The 25564-nt window shown below is 43.1% G+C and overlaps 5 protein-coding genes and 1 long non-coding RNA gene across 8 annotated transcripts; 2 read left to right on the forward strand and 4 right to left on the reverse strand.

Moving 5' to 3' along the window:
* The first annotated feature begins 89 nt into the window (after nucleotides 1-89).
* On the forward strand, nucleotides 90-2129 carry LOC147796083 (splicing factor 3B subunit 5). The gene is made up of 2 exons (XM_087148446.1): nucleotides 90-217; nucleotides 317-2129. Exon 2 carries the CDS (start codon nucleotides 436-438, stop codon nucleotides 697-699), a length of 264 nt encoding a protein of 87 aa, XP_087004572.1. The 5' UTR covers nucleotides 90-217; nucleotides 317-435; the 3' UTR covers nucleotides 700-2129.
* On the reverse strand, nucleotides 2042-4452 carry LOC147796084 (uncharacterized). The gene is made up of 2 exons (XR_015428247.1): nucleotides 3818-4452; nucleotides 2042-3463 (listed from the first exon to the last, which is right to left on the reverse strand). It is a non-coding gene; the product is annotated as an uncharacterized LOC147796084 (long non-coding RNA).
* On the forward strand, nucleotides 4269-10311 carry LOC147796085 (uncharacterized). Its single transcript, XM_087148441.1, has 4 exons — nucleotides 4269-4688; nucleotides 7181-7243; nucleotides 7377-7541; nucleotides 7658-10311. The coding sequence occupies exons 1-4, from the start codon at nucleotides 4388-4390 to the stop codon at nucleotides 9007-9009; spliced, it is 1881 nt and encodes a 626-aa protein (XP_087004567.1). The 5' UTR covers nucleotides 4269-4387; the 3' UTR covers nucleotides 9010-10311.
* A 348-nt stretch (nucleotides 10312-10659) lies between these two features.
* On the reverse strand, nucleotides 10660-14344 carry LOC147796086 (uncharacterized). 2 transcript variants are annotated; one of them, XM_087149090.1, is made up of 2 exons: nucleotides 13825-14344; nucleotides 10660-11772 (listed from the first exon to the last, which is right to left on the reverse strand). In XM_087149090.1, exon 2 carries the CDS (start codon nucleotides 11730-11732, stop codon nucleotides 11202-11204), a length of 531 nt encoding a protein of 176 aa, XP_087005216.1. In that variant the 5' UTR covers nucleotides 11733-11772; nucleotides 13825-14344; the 3' UTR covers nucleotides 10660-11201. The 2 variants fall into 2 exon arrangements, with proteins under 2 accessions (XP_087005216.1, XP_022093053.1); XM_022237361.2 differs by lacking the exon at nucleotides 13825-14344 and adding an exon at nucleotides 13040-13736.
* A 70-nt stretch (nucleotides 14345-14414) lies between these two features.
* Nucleotides 14415-18060, reverse strand: LOC147796087 (NXPE family member 4-like). Of its 2 annotated transcripts, none has more exons than XM_087148687.1 (4): nucleotides 17853-18060; nucleotides 15920-16596; nucleotides 15706-15758; nucleotides 14415-15515 (listed from the first exon to the last, which is right to left on the reverse strand). In XM_087148687.1, the coding sequence occupies exons 1-4, from the start codon at nucleotides 17952-17954 to the stop codon at nucleotides 14740-14742; spliced, it is 1608 nt and encodes a 535-aa protein (XP_087004813.1). In that variant the 5' UTR covers nucleotides 17955-18060; the 3' UTR covers nucleotides 14415-14739. The 2 variants fall into 2 exon arrangements, with proteins under 2 accessions (XP_087004813.1, XP_087004814.1); XM_087148688.1 differs by having other exon boundaries at nucleotides 15347-15515; nucleotides 15706-15754.
* Nucleotides 18061-20347: 2287 nt separating this feature from the next.
* On the reverse strand, nucleotides 20348-25481 carry LOC147796088 (adenosine 5'-monophosphoramidase HINT3-like). The gene is made up of 5 exons (XM_087148924.1): nucleotides 25219-25481; nucleotides 23751-23868; nucleotides 23332-23398; nucleotides 21987-22113; nucleotides 20348-21682 (listed from the first exon to the last, which is right to left on the reverse strand). The coding sequence occupies exons 1-5, from the start codon at nucleotides 25342-25344 to the stop codon at nucleotides 21548-21550; spliced, it is 573 nt and encodes a 190-aa protein (XP_087005050.1). The 5' UTR covers nucleotides 25345-25481; the 3' UTR covers nucleotides 20348-21547.
* Between the last annotated feature and the right edge of the window lie 83 nt (nucleotides 25482-25564).

Raw genomic sequence — 25564 nt, forward strand, 5'->3', positions numbered from 1 at the left:
AAGATTTCACTTTTTATTTTAACAAAGTTAATAAATGTAAATTTTAAATTTGAAATAACTTTTTGAACGAGCGCAATTGCGTTCTGCACCTTAAACGGTACCTGAAAGGAGTTTTTTTGCAGAAAATGCTCTTTTGTAATCAAAAATTCGAGAATGAATTAGCATAGTGCACTAAAAACTAATGTTAAATATTTGAATGGAAATATTTTTATTCTAGGTAAGTAAATTTTGCAAGTTATTCGACATTCTACTCATTTTTATATGTCCTGCTCGATATTGTGGACTGTACTCTCGTTCATTCGTACATTCCCTGCAGGTAGCGCAGGAAGAACGTGCCCATTTCGTCCAGAGAAACCGAAACACTTCTCGTTCATACTTGCCCAGTAACTGAGATCAGGAGATATTTGGCAAAGTGTTGAAAACAGAGACTCCAAAATGGGCGAAAGATACAACATCCACAGCCAACTGGAGCATCTTCAGTCGAAATACATCGGAACCGGCCACGCAGACACGACCAAGTGGGAATGGTTGGTGAATCAGCACCGTGATTCCATCTGCAGCTACCTCGGCCACTACGACATGCTGAATTACTTCAGCGTAGTGGAGAATGAGAGCAAGGCACGGGTAAGGTTCAGCCTCCTGGAGAAAATGCTTCAGCCTTGTGGACCACCAACAGAAAAGCCCGCAGAGGAACAATGAGGAACGCATAGAACAATGATCAACAACTTGGTGGTAACTGCACAAAACAGCCAAAGAAAGTCTGAAAGTTACGCCGTCATGACTTTGTAGCCTGTTGGTACATCTGTTGGTAAAAATTACTTTCAAGGAGTGTGGAAAACTGTCAACACAGTACCTTGGTGTAATGTCCTGCTGCTTCTATGCTCCAAGTTCAGTGGACTTGCATCAGCTCTGGCTTTGATTAATTTAGTAGGCCTATTCTATTGGCCTAGTCCCAAAGCATACATGTAGAAAGGTTTGGACATGTTGGATGTGATGCAAGACTTCAGTCTTCTCCGTTTCTCTGTGCTCATTGTTCACAAGGCACCTTCGATCCTGTTGGAGTCCTGATGGTTGCTTGCTCGGCCTGGAGCTCTACATGGGTAGTAGAAACGTCCCACCAAAACAAGGAGTCCTGTGAAGAGATTAAAGAGCAGCTTTGCAACACATAAAGACTGGAGCTTCAAGTGGGGCATATACACGTACAGTGTACATGTATCTACATAGAGTGCACTAAATATAACAAGTACTTCGTACTCGGCCAGCTTATCTTCTGTGTAGCTTTGCTCCAGACATGACTGTCTCTTTGAATTTCAACAGTTCTGCTTAACTTGAGACTTACTTCTTTGAGACCCAGAGAACTTGTTTACTTTTTGAGAATATGACGGCTTGTCAAAGAAATTATTTGATCGTAAACACTTTACCATGGTTTCTGTCAGCCAGTTGGAAAAAATACATGTATTAAAATGAAGTCCACTTAATATAAAGAGCACTTAATTGTAATATTCATAATGAGGTACAGTTAATTGATTTGAAATTTGTTAATAAGACATATTTTGGACCTGGCAAATTACCTTGCTGTAACAGGAACCTTTTATTGTCAGGAATGAAAAGCAAAGGATTGAGACCTGAAAATATCCTTGTTATAAGCAGAATCTTGTATTAACAGTGCTCTTATTAACGGGGTTTGACTAATTCTGAAGGCCAGTACCTCTTTGATGTTTTTTTGGTTGCATTTCCAGTCCTTTTGCAACATCGGCTCTGGTTATAGTCAGGTGGTTTGGCAGGCATCGGCTGCGATTCAGTAATATTATTCAGAAGATATTTCCCTTTGATTTGTGTTATTATTGTGGTCAAGGTTTACAAGATGGTGAAACAAAAGTCACAGCAGGTACACAATGAAGTGAATTTGGTATGCTTGTGCCTGTGGGTGTCCACATCTTGTCTACATAATGGAAATACATGTACATGTAGCTCTTGCAGAGAGAATAGCTTAGTGTAAAATGCATTCATAAACATTCACAGGAAGTTTCCTGATCAGTTATTTACTGTTTAAAGTTTTAGGTAATCTTTTCTATGCACAGTCTCCGTGTAAGTTAGGTAATAAAAGGTTTCCATGTTTTTGTAGCTGACCAGTGGTTGTCTTACAGCTTGTTTTATTCCTCCGTGGCATTTCTGTGAAACTACTCTTCATGATGCATTAACTCTAACCCACCTCAATCCTCCAAAATCCTTCGGATGATTTTGGAGGAATTTGGAGGATTGAGGGTGAATGGCAGAAGTGCATGGCTGATTGCAAAGGATGCTATGCGTGAAGGTCGTGGGTTAGACCTTTTTTTTTTGCTTAGTCATGCCATGCATGAATTCAGCCCTGTATTTCCTATGAATCAACTGAACTGCACAAGAATGCCATTTGCACTGCCTCAACGTGACAGGAATTGGCAGAGGACATTGAAGGATTGAGGCAGTAGACACACCTCCAAGTAACATTTCCAAGAAATTGTGGAGGATTGAGCACGGAGGCAATTTTTTCCCCCTCCCAAATTGGAGGATTGAGGTGGGTCGCCTAGCAAAAAGAGTCTGGGGGTTAGGGTTAAATACTTCTACCACCAGTCGCCCACTGATCCACACATTTCATGCATTTCCTTCACACGCACAATCTGAACTTCCACGGGTTATAAGAAGTGAATTAATAGACCGGACACTAAAGCCTGCAAATACAAATACGTGGGTATCCAAGTTTTACACTTTATTCATCTCATTACATTAAATGCATTTCACTTGCAAGCAAACACTACAAGTTTATGTTTTCAATAAATGGACGGTCCAGTGGTGTACATAGAGTGACCCGAAGAAAGATTTTGATCAGTTATGGCGAAACAACTTGAGTCCAATCCACCTAAGAAGTCCGAAGGTGACTGTTACGGGCACGAGCGTCAATGGCGTGAGCAGCACGTAATAACACATGGTGCCTTCCTCTAGACATTCCTGGGATAAGTCTCTATCTCTGTCCTGAAAGAAGACAACATAGGCAACTCCCAGAATGGTAGCGAGACCGATGACTGTGCAGAGGTACGTTCCCGTCATCGATGCCATTTGTTTTTAAAGGTTATTGTAGAGTTTCCGAGAGGATGATTCACCAATTCAAGACCGATGATCAGGACTGCGTGGATGAACACTTCCAGCGTGTTGTTATATTTCTGATCAAGGCTGCATCTTTGAGAGGACATCAGCATTTAACGTTCACATAGGAAGAATGCTATGTAGATGTTTGAAGTTTCCACTGACGTTGGATCAGGTGATACATGCAAATCAAGTCGCGCTTATTTCTTCACCTGCTCTGGAGATCTGCTCCAAATGTCTATTTGGAATCGGTGAAGAGATGCCCTGTTTCTACGGCAACTGGACACCAATGCAAGGGACCACAGCGACATCACATTATCTTTAAAACAAAACTCATCAGGAACTGAAAAAGAAATCAAAGAATAAACTCTTACATGCACGGGGAAACGGTAGGTCATTGACTGTGGATGAGTCACCTCAGTTAAAAGGATAAGAGTTGATCACAGATATCAATATCAGTGGGTACAGACACATATGCGGGGCTATTACTTCCTCTCTACTGACATCACTGAGAAATAACCACCCAGGTTTCATCCATCCTTCAAAAACAAAGCCAGCTCATACATAGGCCTTACAGCCTTCCATCGAGCCTAATGAGGTTGTACTTTGTACAACCAAGGTACTACCGCAAAGTTCTCTCCACTTTTCTTACTGGCACTTAGGCCTGCTGGTACTTTTCTAGTACAAATGTACTCACATTCTTCCCACGACCAGCTTGCTCGTGTCTTTTTCTGAAACCATGCACGAGTCATGACCTTGCGACACAGAAAACCATAGAGGGCGCTATGTCGATTTAGCAGCGTATTATATTCTATGCGTGATGAGTAATGCATCGTGCACCCAACTTCAGATGTGGAATTCATTTTATTTTGCAGTAGGCCTACATGTATCATGTACAATGCTGATAAATCCTGGGTGAAAGTCGGATAACAATCATTTTTTAAAAAAAGGCGGGTTCCCTGTGCAATCAACTTTAGTTTTCATGTATTGTTCATTGGGTTTTGCCAGGAGTTATCCATGATTGTGCCACTTTCCTATTTTCCCATGAAGCCATATCGTTGATCCCAGACAATTATTTACTTTCAAAACCTTTTGATTTTTTTTTTCTGGCTTGAAAATCGATAATTGGTCTGTCTGGGTGCGCACATGGTACAACACAACGGTCTTTGACGAGTTACAACATCGATCTGTCCATCCAAGTCACTATAGCGTGGCGCTGTATAGACCTCTCCTGATAAGATCAACTTGAGATCGATCCACGTACACTATGGTCGAAGACACCTCACCAGCGGCAGCTCAGTCCAAGGCTCCCGACAGAAAGTCCCGCCGCAGCCCGTCGGGCTACTCGCCCACCAGCGCCCGTTCAACTCTACTCGCGTTGCCCAAGACCTACTACCTCGCTCCGGCGGTCGCAGCAGCCGTACCCTGCCGGAAAATGCGTTTAGGAGGCCGCGGAGCGATGGGTCGCTACTGTCGCTTGCTTGTCGTGCTCATCGTCTGTAGCACCGTAGTGTCCATGATTCTGTTCTCCAGGCTATGGTGGCTCGGACAAGAACTGACCGGTGGATGTAAGTCATTATAAAATTCCTTTCTTGTGAGGCCCTCAGTAGAGATATACACAAGTATTTATATTCTGTGCACGGGAACACGTCCATATTGGCAACGCTTCCTAAGCCGCCCCAGTAAGTGAACTTTATTGGGGGCTTCCATGAATAGCAACGTTTGGAAATTTAATAATTGGTGAACAGTTGTGACATCAGCACAAACGTGCCGATCTAGGAAAAAGACTGTTAACTGCGTGTGATCGACCGACTCAGTGAAATCGACATGTTACACTATCACTGCACTATAGACAAAACTTGTACAAAACCGGAACATTTTGTCTGGGTATCTAGCACAAAATCGATGATCTTAAACATAGATGAATTTTTTTATCATGCGTTAATTTAATCACCGCGAAGACATGCTCATAACAATCAGACATGCGCAGAAATAATTAACTTAACAAAAACTACACGTGACTGTGACCTGATTGTGCTTAATAAGTAAAAAGAAGACGCAGTAAAGCGTTTGGTTTTATATGTTTCTCGAAAATGGGAGTCCAGGGGGAAAAAAAGTCCAGAATCCCGTAGTCTGTGAGTGATAAACACAAGATAACATAACCCAGACACCTGCTACCCTTGCCGTCATTTATACATACATTTTGTGCCATGACGTCGTTGACAGTGAACATGCGCGACACTGTATCGTTTTTCTCAAGGTATATTTCTACAGCCTTATTTCGTTTCAGTAGAACAGGAAACTCGTGCAATATTGTCGGTCTCACAGACTTTAACTTCCGTGAACTCGGCTTGATTCCAGTGATTTCCTGACTAATTTCGAAGTTTAAAAGAACAAAATGAAAACGGTACTTTGCTCCTGGGTTCATGAAAGTATAGCAGTTACAATAAAGATCAGGCAATTTGGTGAACTGCACTTAGTGGCTCAGAAATGGCAAGTGAAGCCTCTTTGAATGTCTCTGATATGTAGAGTTCCTTTTGTGGTCGATGACAGCTTTCCCCGTAGAGTAGTTTGAGAAAAATCTGGACTACTGCTAAGCTTCGCCGTAAAATCGGTGTTACTGTTTACTTTCAGTGTTTAAAATCACACCATTTTCACCTTTTTATATATACGATAGCAGATGTCAGGAGCATGTTCGGAGGCCAACCTAGACTTGGTACGGGACTCGTTTTGTGAAGGCTTGACTATTTTTTCCCCACGATAACCGTCTTTGCCGTTCTAACACCACAATTAACTGGCTGTAGCGATCTAGTCTCTATGCCAGAGCATCTAGAGCCGGTCCTGCAAGGGTCTTCCAAAGATGTTTCGTTGTGTTCATGTCACCATTATGTCTACATGTCACCATTTCAAGTTAACACTAATATCTGCGTCGCTTTCCAAATCTTACCTTGAATTAACCTTTCCAACCAAGTCCTTAACGATCTGTATCATATTCTGTATAGCCTAATCATGGGGGGAAAAATAGAAAGATAATAGTGTTCATGTTACACTGTGACGTTTCTTTAATATCGAGTTTCATATTGTAATTACATATCATGACTTTGACCGAAAATAAGGGATGGCGCGAGTTAAAACGAAATCGAATAACTAAATGAAATGATCATTTTTGGGGATTATCTCATGTCAATAGACTGCAAAGATTGACCTCTGACATCTCGGCAACAGCTGTCACGAGTTCCATGTGGACCATATTTATTTCTAGATAATACTGTTTGCTCTGCATTTCAACTCTTTTTATTAAGCAAATACTAATTATAATTCTACACGGGAGTAGTAATCAGGAAAGCTATACATGTTCTCTTATTTCAATGCCTCCCAGCAGATAACATTATTTTTTACCTATAGCTCCAAGAGATGACCTTCTAAGACCTTGGCGAATGGATTTTTATGTCAACTGTTAATTTGTCAGATTTCGTTTTCGGTTAATAAAATGGTAATGATAGTGCAGGAGTCCACAGTGCCACAATTTGAACCGTTACCCTCTTCGGGTGCCTTTCCATTAACCTTAAAGGTTTAAAATAGTTTGAAGCCTGCCCTCTCGCGTCCGACTGACGTCAAAAATATACTTGCCTATCCACTACTGGCAGGTTGCCAAATCCACAAGCTCTTACTGAAAAGTACTGATAGACAAAACTGAATGAAAACTAGACTTGATAAACTAAAGACTACATCAAAACATAGCGCAGTCTTCGCTCTTACGTACACCGTGATGCTCTCTCCAATAGCTATTTTGTCCAGAGACGTTCTTGAAAATGCTTCCGTGGTGCATTATGTCACTTCAGACAGTTTCATCCTACATTAACATTGTTTCTATCCCTTTCGTCTGTTTTAATGGTCAGAAGTAACGAAATTCTACGCGACATATTTTTCACTTCATGCTTTATACATGTCCATATTCTTTTTGTCGCATAGCTCACGTGGTTTTCGCTTGGTATTAAAACATCATTTGAAAACGATGTCACAATTCTGAATTGACTATCTCAATCTTGCCCGTTTCTAGTGAATGGGCTGTTTGCAAGCGAGACAAGGAAGTTGATGGATCCATTCGAAGAGGAATTCAAAGGTAAGAATTCAAAGAAAGAAAATACATCCGCGCTCAATTTAATTTTATGTGTTTTTTAATTTTCTAAACCCATGTGCTCATTGATGGGGCTTCTTATTAGCTTAGACAAAATTGCATTGTCCATAAACTGTAGGGAAAGACCGGATGCCGCCATCCATAGAATCGATGGAGGAAAAGAAGAAATCCCACACGGGGGATGCACTCCTAGATTACTATCTGACGATGTACATTGATGGGAAGGAGATCACGTGGTACAGTGAGGTCAACAATAGGGACAAGCTAATGGAGGTGATGAAAGGTACGGTACCATCGAATGCCAAAAGGAGCAGTTCTAAAACTAGACATTTCAATCATTTTTGGTTCGAATATAACATTAACTTTTAAATGAAACATATCTCATCTACTTTTTCACAGACTATCTCGCTATGATGCTCGAAGCTGACGTACAAGTGAGATGGGATGACGTCAGCAAAAAGAAAAATGGCACAGCCGTCATATCTCCGAAGCCTACCACCCCGTCCGATATCACTTTGTCTGATTGGCTCACCATAGTCGCCCATTACTCTAACAAGGGCGTAAAGTTGAACTTCCCCGACACCAAGTCCCTTATGTATGGCGTGCCCGTGCTGTCAAATATGAAGAATATACTCCACGCCCCTGTGTGGGTTCACGCTGACATCTTGCCAGGGCCCAATGGCAACACAGTTGTTTCTGTGAATGTCGAGGATTTCATCAAGATGACTAGGTCAAGTATATTACCTAAACTTTCTCTCTCGCTAGGCTGGTCCTCGGCGTGGAACCCAGACCCTGTCCAGCAAAGGTACACGTGGCAAAACGTCATCGCCATGGCAAGGGCCTGCGCCTTGATCAGGGCGCCAATCTCCTTTTCGGTGAGGGCTGTTTTTGTCTCCAAGTCCACTCGCCAGCTTAAGTGGCTGTTGAGCTTAGCCAAGCGCTTCACCGTCACTGTATGGGCTGACAAATACGACATTATGCCCGTGGCCGAACTGGCATACTTCAGGCAGGTTATGGACCGCAAGCGAGTGTTTTACAACCTGCCGGCGAGCTTCATGGAAAACTTGAAGGCTGTGAATCCAATTACCAAAGCTGTTGGCACGGAAGGAGAGGAAGACCAAGGACCCAAGTGGGATAGGAACTTGTGGGATCCGGTTCTGATCCACGACAACTCCCTGGCCTTTCTCGGCAAAGAGCAAGCGGTCCTAGACGGGCCAGGCAGCTGGCTGGTCTCAAAAGTGCCATACAAAGCCGAGATGAAGACATCTCACACCACAGTGGTCAGTGGTAAGGTGCAGTTTGTGGACACTGAGCCCGCCACGCCGTCGTCGAACTCGGGACTGGACGTTTACATCCGTAACTCCGGCGTCAACCCACCGCTGCCGGACCAAGTCCAGGGCATCCGCCTAAGAATACTCCAAGATGGGTCCCTCCAGCTCTCTCCAGTCAACCTGAACCAGGCAGGCGCCTTCAAGCTACAGTCCACGGCAAAACTTCCCGCCAGCGAGTGCTACTCGTTTCAGCTGGTGGATAAAGGTGACGGGTACCCGTTGTATTGCATCGTGAAACTCTGGCAGTGCACCCCAGGAGAGAGTACCGATATGGACCCTGCGACCACCAGTGTGGGTCTGCATTTGAACGTTGCCTATGAGATGAACAAACAGCTATTCTACGTTGCCGTTAATGGTGGAAGCGACAAAAATGCGGTGGTTCTCGAAGAGCTAGCGGTGGATGACAAGGCCTGGATCTAAGAACGTCCCTGCTTGTAATGAGGCCTATCAGGGTTGACGAGCAAATGAAAGAAACTAAACCAGGACTATTACCTCAGACCCATGGCACCCGTGCTCTATCATGCACTACACCGTGCGGACATTCTCGGTTCCTCAACTGTCGTCTTGGGCGTCGTCTTGTGCTCGAAGGCGGTTTGGTCAGTGGCTACGTCTATTTGCTGTCAGATGGTAATGCCAAAAAACGGAAGCCCTGACCGCAGAACGAGTCGATTTGGACGTGGCCTGACTTCGAATGTGGGACTTTGAATCAGTTTCTCAATTCAAACTCGCAAGTTCGAGTGAAGGCCTTTCTTTGAAACTTTTGCCGCCATTTCATATCGGCGGACAAAGTTTGCAAGATGTTCACTGTTGGCAACAGCTATTGCCTGGAACTGCACATTACAAGCCTATCCCATTTAGTTCATTTAGTATTTGGTAGTAAGATTTATCGCTACTTTTAAAACTGCTTGAGAATTGTTTAAACACTGAAAAATTGCCCTTTTTTCTTTGCCGGGGATCGCCACAGTTTTTTCCTAACAGAAGATTGGAAAGTGGGTGCGGTCAGAAGCCATGTCTACGCAGTCAGCAGATATCACACCCGTGTATGACTTGGCCGATGTTAGCTCTGCATTCCATTCGGGAAAGTAGACGGTCCGGCAAAAGAGAGTGATCTCCATCAACTTAAATTTGATCAGGATGATTAATTAGAAGTTTAGAATGCACTTTTGTGACGACCCTCTGCATCAGCACCGTGCTGAAATAGTCATGCTGAACTTGCCACTGCTTAATTAAAAAGTATGCACAGGTTTGCGTTAATTTCAGTGGTCCTTCAAGATCACATAATTGCATGCACGTAAATCAAGAACAGGTGTAAATCTTCAGCATGCTGCATGAGGCAAGTCTTAATCCAAGACTAAGACTTTCAGTGAGGGGATTTTCTGTACACAACCGTGAAAGAAAATTATTTGGACCAATGTAAATATACGTAATATTTCCATGTTAAAAGCGTGGTCCCAAACATTTGCCTAAAAATGTTGGATCCTTTACCTGTCTCTTACTGTCAGCCGCGCACTTTTGATCGATTTCACAAGAACCAATAACATGATCCAGATATTACAGTGTTCAGCGACACTGAAAAATACATAGCGTGATTTGGACTGCGGTCGAGTTACTGCCGCTTTTTGTGTAGAACTGTAAATACGTATGTGTCCATTTTGAATGGAAAGAAAAGGAGAGAATGCTTGACTGGAATCAAGTAATAAAAGTGATTCATTTGCAAAACAACCTGCTTCAGCTGTCACTGGTCTGTTCATCTGCATTAATCACAACATGGGACGGTGACCTCTGTCTGATCACACGAACATTTGTAAGCAACTGGGAGGAGATTCATGAAAGAGGGAGGGGCAAACAGAGAAATATTTTCCTCATGCACCCTCTTAATGGAAATTGTCTACAGGTTTTTGTTTTGTTCCCTTATTTTGCACTTACTTCGAACCCCAAGCTCAAATTTGAGGCGCATAATCTTGGGGCAGATTATGCTCTTTCAACTGATACATCCACATATTAAAAAAAGGCAACAGGCATTCCATCATTTGTAAGAAAATGCTTTTCAAATTTATTTAGACACTGATTTTCTTTCTGGACATTTAAAATTACAAGAAGCACAACATGCATTAAAACTGAATATTTACAAGAGCTCAACAATTATATTATTTTCAATAACACACTGACACCAAAGCATGCTTGTATTTTTTAAGAACTGTTTGTTTGATTGGTTTACTGAATTAGAAATATTTACTTGGTTCCTCGATTCATGGAACCCAGCCCACAGGGCTCATAGTGAGACTGACGTATGATACGTCTGGGCCCTTTAATGTCACACTCATTTCCGTTCAGATCTGATAACGCTATTTTGGGGAAAATGACAGAGACGGAGGAGCAGTGCTAAATAATACGGGCTCGTATTGGTAGTCATAGTGTACATGATCACCGGTGTGCTTGTTAATTTGTTGGGAATTCGAGAGCTACGTCATTTCATGTAATTCTAGCCAAATTAGTATTGCGACAGAAGTTTTCTAGCAAGAACCAGCCAAACCAAGCATTAGATAGCCGGAAGGATTTTTCACAGCCAGTAAGTCGAATCAAAGCAGAACATTTTAAGGTGTTAAGTGAAATTATTTCTTCTTAGACGGAATCATGGGCGCCGACTCTGACGTTTCGCTGACGTCGTGATCCATCTCGACCGGATTCTGATATTCTCGGCACACACCGCTCCTCAAGTCCATGGCAACCAGCGAAATGTCCGCCTCTGGATTGGTGAAAGCGTCGGGGGAGCCAGCTGCGGCGTCCTTAGCGCCCTCTTTGTCGGCCACTAGGTTGTCCTTGGACACCTTGGCTTTGGCAGATGCTGCTGGCGCCTTTGTCTGGCTGGCAGCTGCCGTTCCGAGTCCAAGGTCGACTTCGTCGTCCTCGATCACGGCGCCCAAAACCTTCTCACCGGCGGGTACAAAGACGGTAGCACAGGTCGGGTTACTGATGACCTCCACAGAGTCGATGTTGTGAAGCATGACCTTGGGGTCCTCGTGACGGGGGGTCTTCTTGCGGCCAAACTTGCAGAAACAAGCCAGACCGATGGAGAAAAGCAGAAGGACTAAGAGAACGATAAGAGGGACGACCCAGTTCCATGGAATGGAAGACCACACCATTCTGTCTCGATTCTACGATGCTTGACGCTGCCAAGACTATCTGCAATACAAAAAAATGAAGAAATAAAACAGCCAAAGTGGCACTGGACAAAAATCTCGCGCATGCGCCTGGCTTCAGTAAATGCACACGTTGGGATAAAGACAACAATCTGTTCACAAACTTGGTCCTGCCTTTGAAGAGAAACCGTTGAAACGAGAACAGAAATGAAATCTACAGAGTAGATTTGAATAAAAGGCTCTGAAAAGAATCTTGAGGTTTTTCGTTTCAGGAGGTTTCTCCTTTTTGGACAATAAAACTGAATAAATCTTTCCATAGAACATGTATCAACACTGACAAAAACATTGCGGTAAGGGTTTAACTCATCATCGCAACGCAGACAGGGTTCCAAACCAGGGGGAGTCTGTTGCCAGAACTATACATTTATCACTTGCTTACCCACTATGGGCACAAGACCTCTATTCTTAATGCTGCTATACGCCTTTAACCTTCACCTGACTGTGGTTACTAGCTTGGTACCCTCAAGTTCAGTAATTAGAAACGGAAACTTGACGACCGGTGACAGATCCCCCAAATGACTAACTCTTGCAACACGAACCTAAGGGATTATGAATCATGGTTCTTGCTCCATATTTTATTTGGTAAGACATGAGTGCAATTTACTCGAAGTTTCAATTACCAACTTTAACTTTTAATATGGCGAATCAGAGCTTAAGTGTCGGTAGTTAACAGGCAAAAGTTTTCAAGGTTTTAAAAAGAGTATTCAAATGATAAGAAAATTCAAGTCGAAAAAGCACTATTGGGAAATATTGTTTTGGACACTTCCTAATCTGTGACCCGACGGAAATCTTTTTGATAGGTGTAATTTTCCCATCAATGATTGTAAAATCAACACATCAAGAGACTCTTATGTTCCTGTTTTGAGGTATGACTTTGAAAATGATCATCCTGGACTGAACAACAATACAGCAGTATCTGTGATCCTCCAAAAATTATGCAGCCAACAAATACCATTAACGTATCGTTAGACGGTCATTTAAAAAGAAAGGGCAGCGAGATTTCGTTTTCAAGCCTAACTCGGAGCCATCTTGTTAATGGACTCGCTTTCACTAAGTTGGTAATTTCAGTTTCGTGATTTGTCAAAAACTGATAGGATTCCAGGCTGCTAATATTACGGAAATTTTGAAATGCTGACAAGAATTCCTAGCTCAACGCAGTTTTGTTACTGTTGGTAGATCACGCAAGTTAAAACGAGCCATCAGAATGTAAATTCATCTTGTGCGGTCCCTCGACCTGTGTGCGTACTTACTGTGGGTCTGTAGTTACTGCTAAGTCCGTTGGTGGCGTTCTTTATCTCATCTCACAGAGAATGGATTACCTCCTCCAAACCACTACTTCCTTCGCAAGTCCAAGCGTTGACACAGTAACAAAAAATCCCCAAAGTTATTGGTTTGTTTTCTCGTTATTTATGGTTCCTCTTTAGGCCGCATCCACACGTCATACCTACAAGCATGTGAAGCATAGCACTGCTCATGCGCACATGCGCGACTTCTGTTCGGGGGATGTAAGTCAATTTTTCTTACGCACTTGCAGGAAATTGGGTCTCCCTGCATAATAACTGATAGTTGTCAAGGCTGGCTGGTAAGGAGGGCTGTAACGATATGCACAACAGGACCATCGTGACTAGTCGACTGGAAGGATTGGACCAGATCTCAAATAACGGAGAGTGGGCGGGAGAGGGCGCAGTGATACAATTAATCTGCATCGATGCCCTTTCACAAGTGACAACACCCCGCCCCCCCACAATTCTTGCGCTAACATTAGAAGTATCGGACCACGGACTGGAAGAGAAAGGTATGAGGAACTCGGGGAAACATTACCTATAACAAGGAAGGTACTGGTGGCCAGGGGTCGTGAGCAATCGACGGCGAGAAAGCATGGACAGGATGGCTTCGTGTTCCAGCTGTGTGTGCTTGTGTTAATCGATTAATTAATAAGTAAGTAATCAATACGACTGAAATTGTCTTCTACTTGGTAGAATTTGTCAATTTGTATTTAAGTATGCAACAGGATGTGTTGAAATATTCCATTTACCTTAAACAGTTCATTTCATTCCCCCCGTCACCCCTCTAGCCATGTTATGGCATGTTCTTCTCGCAAGTAGTCGTAACAATCTCCTTATATAATGAAATTGGTGCTCTCGTGGCACATACTGCTGCTGCATGAGGTGGTAAACAGCCAGAGCAGCCCGTACTTCATCAAGCGCTTGAAGACCAGCCACGTGACGGGATCTCGACCAATGGGAATGACCCATTTGTCTTAGGTACATGTATTTGTGAAAAAGGAATTAAATTGGGCACTATGTGCAGAAGTTTTAAGTGTAATGTTACTTGCGCTACTTCGTTATGTGTTCGCCACATTTTGTAGAGTATGGGTAGTTGGTAGTGTTGTTAGTAGGGCCAGTGTCGTCACATGGCCGGTTCAGTGTCGTCACAGTGCCGGTTCAGTGTCGTCACATTGCGGGTTCAGAGTCGTGACAGTGCCATTTCAGTATTGTCACAGTGCCGTTCAGTGTCGTCACATTGCCGGTTCAATGTCGTCACATTGCCGGTTCAATGTCGTCACATTGCCGGTTCAGAGTCGAAATTGGAAAGCCGATCAATGATGAAAAAGGCGTAAACATATAACTTTGTTTTGTTTTTATTTTTTCAGAGCAAAATTAATTGTAACAACCACCTGTTTAAAATAACAACATAAATTCTTAGAAAATAGTCGGATTATACTCGATTTTTTGAAAGCCGTAACCTAGCACATAAAAAGATATAAGGATTCACTATCGAACAAAATGAAACATCTCTTGATTTACGTTAAGTTCTTTATCTTTTCAAGCTTTAACAGTTCTACAAAGAAAAGGTCTCAAATCAAAGTGCTGGTTGAAGTCTACGACTCTTGCCACTCATGGTGTGGAAGTGCAAGTAACTAAGGCTGAGCACCTGTCGGATTATTTTATCACCTGCAGACACAGGACAAAAACCAATTCACTTCCTCGTTTATGACTTCTAACGGCATGTGTATGTCTGGCTTTCCGTACGCTAAGCTCATCTGCCAGACATCGTAGAAAAACACACCGGTGCCGCGGAACGTGTCCCGTAATATGCGACCCCAGGCCCAGAGGGTATAATCACTGGCGTAGACTGCCTTCAGTACATTCTCGTGTTCCCTGGTGTGAGTACCTTTTAAGACAACGGGGACGTCAGGGCACCGCTCCCGTAACCGAAGCACAGCTTCCTTGAGAAGATTCATCCGCTCAGCGAAACTTTCACGTGTCCATTGGGTGAAATGGCCCCACGGACATAAAACTATGATGTATTCATTGCACTGGTTGCTCCGTATGTTGTCCAAAATATCCACCTCGTATGGGGTGGTATCTAAATATACCTTGGAATTTGTCACAACTCGTGGATGAAAATAAAAACTCGTTTCTATTTTACTGTCTTGATAGTAATGATGTATAACCATTTTGTCTGCTCCCGTTCCTAAGTGCTTCCAAGGATATCCCATTTTCTTTGCCAGCAGGCTGTACCAACTCCTCACATTCGAGTCGCCATGAATGAACACGTGTTTCTGACGTAAGCATTCCCGGACGGCTTTTACATTATCCCATTTCTGGACCTTGCACTGGAGGTGGTACCAGTCCGCGTCGAGCCAGAACCCATGGTTCAAAGGGGGCTCCTCATCAGGATTGCAAATTGGTGCTTGAGTTACGATAGTGGCGTTGCTTTGTGCTTCCGAAATAAAACAGGAGGAAACATATTTAAGTTAACAACAGCGTAAGACAATATTGCGGGTATTTAGAGGTGGATAATAATTGAAAAAAATTGATAGTTAGGAAAGTACCACAGTTCTGTCTATAATTGGTATAATTCTGAAGTCAGAGAAGACCTTGTCATATTAAGTCAGACAGACAATACTCACTTCCGATCGTAATTTTCGGGGGTCCTCGTGTGAGTGGTTGCAAATAGTTCTTCCTGGAAAAAAAGTTCCAAACATTTAGCACATAAGTATAACGAACATTTAGAGATACACGCATACGTATTTTCTTCTACAATAGTTCCACACACCTAAATTGTCACCTACAATATGAAGCCAGTTTATTATTATTAATGTAGCTTCACAGGGACCGACCTACCCATCAAACAATGCTGTGTCATTTTGCAGTAATTCCCGAGTTCTGTTGTTAACCATGTTTGGGTCGACTGCAACCGTTTTGAAATCTTCACACTTGGCAACTCGTGGCTTCTGACAGTAAAAAGCCGTCGAGCCCATGGCCCTGGGATTGTGATCGACGACGCACAGGTTAGAAGTGGATGTCAAATTTCTGTGCACGAAGCATAAGGCTGTTTCAATGGAGTGCCTCCCCCAGAACTCCGCTTTCCAAAAGACTCGTCTTTCGACCGGCCAATACTTTTCCCGCAGCCATTTCGTAGCCTCGCTCGGGGCTGCCAGAGTTATGTGCACGAACGCAGTTCCCTGCCAGCCAACATAGAAGTACACGCTGTACGAGCCGTTATTGTGGTCCACGACGGACCCAGCGGTACGCCCTCCCGTGGTCGGGTATTCACCGGCCTCGCTGGTGAGAATCGTAAACCAGAAATCCCCACCGGACGTCTTGTTCCTGCCATTTGAGTCCTTGGCTTGAATGACAAAATGTGCAGTGTCACCGACGTGGAGGGTCTCGCCCACCAGTCTGTAGGTTGACTTGAGGGCGCTCGTCAGTGCCCCGCTGCCAGTTAACAAAGAAGGCCGAGTCTTCGAATGGAACGACGTAATCCGGGGAATTGGCGACAGCTGTTGCATCGGAGAAATCTAAGGAAGGAAATTTGGAACATTTCCAAATCAGATGAACGAAAAATAAAAATGATGGAGATATAAGCCTTTGAAACCTACAAACAAGCTAGGTGGGGAGACTCTTTCGAAGGGGCAAAAAGGGCGCTAAACATGGAGTAATACCTGAACAATATTTTGGATACCTGAGCATCTTGCTACTCATCAGGCAATCATTTTTTCTTTTAACTTATAAAATTATTTTCAAAATGGAAACTTCAGACCTTGTCCTGCCTATAAAGGACAGCTTTAAAATAACCATGAAAAGTCTTCCAAATGTTTTTGAAATTCTCTGTTTTGCCAAACAAGCTGTAGGGTGAGGGTATCCTTGTAACATTTCCATATGGCTTTAACTGACGGTTTCCAAGCATTAAATATGGAAGCTTAAGTCTGGTAAACTTCGAAAAGCAAAAACCTGCGACCAACCGTCGACACGACACGATGGGTTGGGGGCAGTAAGACAACGCCCATTATTATAATGTGCCATGGCAGTGCAATTGGCTAAGTTCGTGTTGAATAATTTTCCCTGGTAGATAAATGTCGCCCCTATATTTTGTTCGGTACCATTCTGGTGCGCCGGTCTGAACCGGATGTAACTACTCTGTGCCTGCTGTACTTGATTGGTATTATATTGAAAGTGCTTCTGCAACTGGCAAGCCACATTTTGAACGTGTACATTGGTACTCATTGTGTTTACACGAAAGCTCCGTTTGTAAACTAGGGCTATGGCGTGCATATGGCCTGGAATTTCTCGTGACGAGAAATGGGCATGTTATCGGTTGCACGACAATCAACCGTTATGGGCATTGACGGAATTTTCTCCCCCTTTTTGGGGGGGGGGCATAACATTTTTTACCAGTGGATCGGAAGGGGGAGGGAAATTTCCCCGGGCTGGGGGCCTTAGCGCTCAACGATATCATACCGACTAAAATCGGGCAAACCATACAAGTATCCAACATTTTGACTGGTACTTCAACTTGTAGAGAGGTTTTCAACATTTTCTATCCAAAACTGAGCGTCCCGGTCCTCCTTCTCGGAAAAATAATTAGATAGGCATTGCAACCTTTTGGTAATCATGAGTGCAGCATTTATGTCTCCAACAAAAAGTTCCAATTGCTCTATTAGGCCAAAGGTACGTTGCCCTCAACATTCAGCGTCAATTCCATAGAAAGACTGGCGATTCTCAAGCGACTAGTGCTAAACAAGGGCAAAGACAGAAAAGTACTCTATAAGCTTACCTTGACGTAAAGAACTACCGACAAGAAGACGGAGAGAACAAGAAACAGCAACGGCCAACCAAATCGGCCGGGACAGGGTCGGATGCAGTACGATACTTTCATCGTGCATGAATCGCGTGATGTCTAAATTAAGCGTCTGAATCTGCAGTGGCACTCTCACCAAAATCGACCGAGGCAAGTCGACTCATGAGCATCATTTTGTCGATGGCCAATCTTCTGTTACAAACCTGCGAGACACGTATGCATGCAGGATCGCATTTGCTGACGTCAATCGTTGGGTAGCGGGTACCCACAGAATTTGGGACACCAACGGAGTAATTTTTCAATTCCCGTTTTAGTAGTTCACCGGATATTCGTCATTTTCTCACTGACTTTGCTAGGACAAACTCATCACACGAGACACAAAACCGCAATAGCATGGTTGCATAGTGTCTGCACCAGACACTGGAGAAAATAGGCTGGGCTACCTGAAAATATTCTCCACATATTTCCCAGGAAATCATAGCGGAAAACAAAGCAAATGCAAGAAGTTTTTAAGTGCATTCTTAAATAGCATGCACCACATATTAAAGGTGCTATACATCTCCGAATTAAACGTAATTGTGCGTTCCTTTCGCTAACGTGCTCCCCTCCTAGGGAAAAACCTGGGGGAAAGAGGGAACTATGACCCCAATTTTGGGGAGGTCGACTATAGGATTACCATAAAGATATTTATGCAGTAGCCTATGTCTACATACAGGGAACTAAAGTTTTTCAGGAACTTAAAATTATTTGCCCCTGTGAAAGAATGTGAGCAATACGGGCGAATCACAACAGTGTGCCACCAAGAGTTTGCAACGCGTTGGCCAATCACAATGCACAAAATCTGTCGACCCTTTCCAAACGCGCAAACAGATTTTGCGCACTGTGACTCTTGGTGGCGCACTATTGTGAAATTGCCGTATAGTGTAATTCGACCCCCAGAAGTAGAAATAATTACTGCGGTGGTGCAACGCTCAGGGACAGGTGGTCCGCGCACGTTTCATGCCTTAGTTTTCAGCCGGGCGTCGTGTTTGCCATATGCACGCGGGCGTCAAGCTAAAGAATGTGCGTGTGAGCGCGGCGCCACCGCAGTTATGGCGTCTAATCTAGACACCGCATGCTAAAACGAACCCTGATTGAAAGCACAATCATGCACCAGACTATTTTACATTAACATACATATCCTAAACTTTTGGATGTGCATGTGATCCAAATCTTGGGTGAGAGAGCAGGTAGCCATGGGGGCATACGCCGTCAACACCATGGGGACGAAGTTGCCCAGGCGAGTTAATGATTATCGTGTGTGCAGAAAAACATTGTAACCAATGTTTAGCGCTGCTGTCCCTAATTAAGGACACATTTCAACAGAAGGCATAATCAGCGGCGTATCCAGCTTTTAGTGTGTGTGTGTGTGAGGGGGGGAAAGTCAAAAGCAAATGCCACTACGGGCTCAACATGATGTTGGGGTAGAAAAAAACCAAAAGCCTTACTCACGGTACCAGCATCCTTGCTTTCACATTTGCTGGTGTTGTTTTCTCAGGGTGTTGGTGCTAATATCTGATAAATAAATATACCGATTACTTTCTTTCCTACCCACCTATGAAGAATTTTTTGCAAAAAAAAAGTTGCCTCGGGCCCCACCCCGGCCCCCACATGCCACTTATTACTTACAAGTGCAATCGCCCCGTACACGCGCACTTTGACTTGGCATGCGCGTGCACTTGGTAAATCAGGATTATCCTATTGGTTGAAGACTGATATAACGCGCGCGTACCACCTGTACACGACGGTCGTGTCAATGGCCGCCGAATTACACTATTGATGGCTTCGCTCGCAGGAGCACTAGGCCTATATAGGGGCGCATGCGTAAGCTGGCATTACGCGGGTCACGCACAAGGGCCCCGGACTCCACGCCGTTAATTCTTGGCATTCCACGCTCGCATTAGTTCTGGTCAAAATTACGTCCCTCCCCATTCAATATGACAAACAATGGACATCCTTGACTGTCAAACCTCAATAATTTTCCCAGACGTTATATGAAATAATTTCATCACTCTGTGTCTTTTTTTTACTATTCAAAAGCCAGGACTGGGCTTAAGCTACAATCCACTTCTCAAGAAAAGCAGGTCTTCCACCCAATATAGCATGCATGGCAACGTTCCGTTCAAAATGCACGTACAATTTTTGAGGAAACAATATGTGCCTTCAACTCTTAAGGCCACTTTATAACTACCCCGTCTAGAGAGGAAAAAATTATGCAAGCAAATCGTGGCGATTGAAAAAAAGGTTGTAACTTCACTCTCTCAGCGACGCAGATCAAACTTCAGATCGAGTGCCAAGTATTTTCTCTAATTTATCACCGTTGCACTTCGGCTACATTCACACACAATCATATCAGAAACGCATAATGTATCAGCGTCCATCACACACAACCTTCAGCATTTCAAAGAATTTCCCAGTAGAATAACGACAAGTTGATGAGGACGACTGGCTTTTACCACCATTTTATTGCTGACAAATTACTTTCAGCATCATTTTATTCATTCTGCAAGTTGAACTGTAGCAACTCAAACTGCCAACAGTGACAACATTTAAGCTTTAAAAGCCTGAGAGGTTAAAAATAATAACACAATTTAGCAATAATATTATGCAAAATATTTTGTTCATAATTTAAATTACAATAACCTGGGCAATCCTATATAAAGGGGTAATGAGTTTGATGTTTTGGACACATTTCCAACAATTTTTTACTAACAATCTATTTCAGTTTTTGGTGAAACACCTGTCCTGGCCAAGTCTATCGTAAATTATGTGCCTCACGCCAGTACATGTAGCGTTAAAAATTTCCTTGTATGGAAATCGATGTGTACATGGTGTATACGACAAGATAGGGCATAGAACATAACAGTTTGTCGTGTGCCCGCCAAAAGGTCATAAGTGCGCTTACGCCCTTTTGTCTGGAAGCATGATCACAGTAGAAAAGATGTTCCCGGTAAAAGGGCGTAAGAGACACACTCTCTTTATTTAGTACAAACGGATAAAATTTACTACAAAATCAACACAGGCTGTGCAAAAAGCAACCTTTAAACAACTTATCAAACGACTTGGGAGATTTTTTTGTAACTATTTGCAAAGAAACCTTTATATTCATTAAAATAAAACAGTTACATACATACGTCCTTTTGGCAGCGATAATGTGTCCTGGCAAAAAGTCGTAAGCGCTTACAACCTACTTCTGGGCACACGATAAGTTATCCTCAGTGTTTTACGGGCAGTATATAAACATCCCAGTTTTTGACCAGTAGGAAAGGTCAAATTCTTATTAACATATTTACGACTTGCATTTTCACTATGCCGCCTGAATGAAAGAACTTTGATTTCTTAGCAAGCAAAACCACAGATTATTTTCCATTGAAATGCCAGCATGCCAACTGGAGTGATATCGGCTACCATCACGTTTGCCACAAAGACAGCAAGGAAAGCAACGATTACCGGTGACATAACAAGAAAAAAAGAACATGTCGCACAGAGGCAGTCGCAAGCCTCTTCATTGATTTCCACACAACTCTTCATCCTCGGTTTTTATCTGCAAGGAGTGGGCAACAGTGACACTCACTACAATGGCATGGATACACACGTGACAATGACCACTGACAATGACAATGACACATAGCTTAAATTTCTGTCCCCTTGCCTGACGATTCTCCGATTGTTTCATTCGCCTCCTTTATTGCACTTGGATTCGATTGCTCTGGCCGAACTGACGTGGCATCTGGTAGGTTTTTCAGCCTCTGTAGAAGCCAGTCATACTGAGGACGGAAAGGTTTGAAAAAATGGACATTGAAAGCAACCTAGAGAAAGTGGGACACCTGAAACTTCAAAATGTAATATGCATGTACTGTTGCAATCCATACTGCAGCAGATTCAGTTGGAAGACTGAAATGGGTGAGCACCTGGCTCTGTTTCTGTTATCACTACAAACCATCTTGTACCCATTCTGAGACAATGTTTCCAAAATTCCCCACTCTCTGTTTAAAATGGAATCAAACATTTGCTTTGCATTTGCCACAATACAAGATCAAGTGACAAGAGCCAAGACAACACGGTCCTTACCGTGACAAACCAGGGAGAATTATTCCTGTACATCAGGCTACTGAAGAGCTTCATACTACTGGCTGGGTAGGCCATGTGAAGATGGAGGTGCTCCACAGTGTTGAACGGAGGCCAGTGGAATCCGACCCTGGTGAAATCAGAGAGGAACAGTGACAAGTGGAAAGGCTGTACCACGGGGGGGGGGCCAACAGATCTCTGTACAGACGACGCCACACTTTGTATGAGTGTGCTTTCTTAGATGGAACGAAAAAGCAAAATAACTTTGATATCTATTTTGAAATAGATCAGTTTTAAATCATTCAGAATGGTACAGCGGGACACAGAATACAAGATCGATTTATTTTAGAGGGGAAATTTGGAGTAAATGTACTATTACACTGTATAGACTTTACTTGAGGCCTTTTGTAAAACACTTGCTTTTGTTTTAGGCACTGGAATGTTGGCGAGATTTGTATGAATACCTTACACATATCAGTACCCAAGGGGAAATCCTGCCGTGCATACAGTGCTGGCAGAACAGAAAATAGTTACATGAGCAGAGACTTGCAGATCTAGCAGGGCCACAAAATCAGACCTGGATCTACGTAAATCTAGAGTCTGGTGCTCGCATGGCTTTGTTCAAGAATGAAATTGGGTCACCTCCTAATGATTTTCCCTGTGTACTGCAGACAGGGACACAATGCTGTGTGGAATACTGTAAAGAGCCAGTAAGGACGCAATGCATCATGGGCATTGTCAGGAGTTTTTGCGGGGTGGGGGGGTAGGCAAAGCATTCTCCAGCAACAAACTGATGAACCATTAGCAGTGGAAGGAGGTCTTTTTTCACTTCTCTTTTTTCTTTTTTCCCAATATTTTTTCTGTGCCCTCCTTCTTCCGACAGCCATGCATGGCAAGCACCAGTGCAGCAGGCAAGTATGTCACTAGTCTATTCAAGTTTGACAAGTCCATCATAAGACATTCCTGCTTTTGCCAAATTGCAAGCTCCTCAAATGAACCACGACAAAACACACTCCTTTGTCAATCTTCACAAGTAAATCTTCCGCCATCTTGTGACAGGACTTGTGATGAACCTGACAATTTGACCTGGCATGCTCTCCATGATTAATATGCATCCAATGCAGAGCATGTAAATCATATGCAACCCCAATTTTCATCTGAATGTGCACAAAATACTACCGTTTACACAAAGGAGCACACGTGATAATGGACAAATGGGAGCAATGGTTCTGAAGAGTGGCAAGTAGGCTTAATATCATTTTTATTTAATGTTGGGGGGTGCATGGCATCTACTCCGCCCCCTCCAACTGTCAACTCCTCCCCCCCCACAACAATTTCAAAATCTTACTTTGCATCGTCCAGGCTGCCCCCTTTCTGTTCCAGGACTCCTTGTCCAACATCATGAAGGTACTCCACTGGGAATATGTAAAACAACAAGAACTGTGAACATGGCACAAAATGTTTCTAGTTGCAGAGAGTTTAGAGCCTGTTAGCGCTCAAGTTGCCTTGGCGGATTTGTTCAACTTTAAGACTGTCTTGCATTTACTCTGAATGAATTCAGGAAAAAAGAGCTTAGTGACGCAGCAAGGAAGCTAACTGTATCCCAACAGAGGTAAACAAATTGACTTCCTGGGGAAACCTACAGAACGACTGCAGAGCACAAGTGAGCAGGATTTGAACAGTAAGATTTTCAGAAATTCAGGGTAATGGCATCTCATGAGCAAGTCTGTTGCCATGATATTTTTTTCCACTGATGCATGACCTTACCCATTGGAATGTCAGCTTTGGTCAGCGTCTTGGGGTTGCCATGGTGACAATTTGGAATGATCAGGAGATGCTCCTTGGCCGCCGGTCGAATGTCGTAGAAGACTGTCACTTCGCTGTTCTAAAAAGAGCCATGCTCATTGTGAAAAGCTGAAACTTAATCACAACGGCGGTCTTTGTACCAAAATATTCTTCGGGAATGGATGACTGATCATTTTAAAAGCCCACATGACATTATATGATGTTCTATACCGCAGAAATTACGAGGCTGGCCTTTCTATCTCTCCGAGACGTGTGATGATGAGCTCTGTAGCTCTAGAAGAATGTAGGCATTCTGACAGCTCGCAGGATAATTTTTAGGGTCCTTACAACTTGAGGAGTTACAGCCAAGAGTTACATTTTTCAAATTTACGATGCTTTGTTCGCCCATGGCTTGATTGGCTAGCTTCAAAAGCTGCGCCATTGGCTTTGCAAGCGAACACTACGTCGGGGGTAAACATTATAAAGTCAGCCGCATTTCCCACCTGCCATTGCCAACATCGTTAATTGACTGAGGCAGTTGGACATCCACGTACAAGTAGGCCCTAATGAAAATGTTGGGCTATATTTATTATTTAATCGATTGATTAGGCCTATTGATTCGTCTACCATCAGCCAGTTGTAATTTCATCAGTTCACGACAGTTGGAAGCTGCTACGAGCATGACCAGCAAGATCAACTGATTTAGTATTTGCGCAAGTGCAGCAGGAGATCGTACAAACAAGCGCACCAAAAATGGTTGTGAAGTAAGCATGCATTTATTTCATTTCATTTATTATTTCGCAGGTCAAATCTACAATGAATAAAACAAAGTAAGTAAAAACAAATTACATACAGTAAAGACATACAAAAGACAAAGTTTAAATATAGCGTCAAACCTTATAAAAAGACTAAGACTCAAACACCAAAATAGTTGCATGCCCCTGCCGGATTACTAAAAAGTGAACTAAATCACTATCAAGTAGTTCTCCCATAGCATGACTAAAAACCATAAATTGCAAAATCGCAAACATTTTAGCGGACCACTTTAAAACACATAATCTCAAGCATGACAATAACCCTACTGGGTATTACAACATCCGTGAGTTTACATGTATGTGATAATTTTATGTATTGCACCATATTAACAAGAAAAGCAAAGAAGACACCCCGATGGTAACTAAAAATCTAAGAACAAAACAAAACTCCCACAAAACGAACTCCAAAGAGACAGTCGACAAGAAACAGGCATGACAGGTGACCCTACAGATGAAGAAATGCAACCTTCTATTCTGAAGGGGTCTGTCTCCATTACAAAAAGGGACTAGGTTCGCATCATTTCAGGCACAGGGCCTATTTTTGTATGATGCACAGTATGAACACAATGAACGATGGAGAAAAAACAATGTGATCTAGGCCTAGACAAAATCAGACCGGAACTTTAAAAACCTACCTTAAACAGAACACTGCTCGTTGCTTCACCCCTCGATATTTTACAGAAGATGCAGTCCTCCTTTATGACGGGCTCTTTACCTTTGGTAATGACATCTGATTTGAATTTACTTGACAAATTTTCCATTATTGTGCTTCAAGATATCTACAATCGTACCATGGAGGAATAAAACACAGATCATACGAAGTCTGTAGACGTCGACCGCACTCATGGCACCGGCCTACCGCAGCACCGGCATGATACGGAAGTTTGCGTTTAACCAAGAAAGCGCCGCCACGCGGCTGCTTCTGTCCATGTTTGCCATCTCATGCAAACTGGGCGTGGCTTCTGATGGTTGGATATAGAC

Source organism: Acanthaster planci, linkage group LG18 (assembly GCF_054643075.1).
Source record: "Acanthaster planci isolate LZ-2023a linkage group LG18, COTS_SCS, whole genome shotgun sequence".
NCBI lineage: Eukaryota > Metazoa > Echinodermata > Asteroidea > Valvatida > Acanthasteridae > Acanthaster > Acanthaster planci.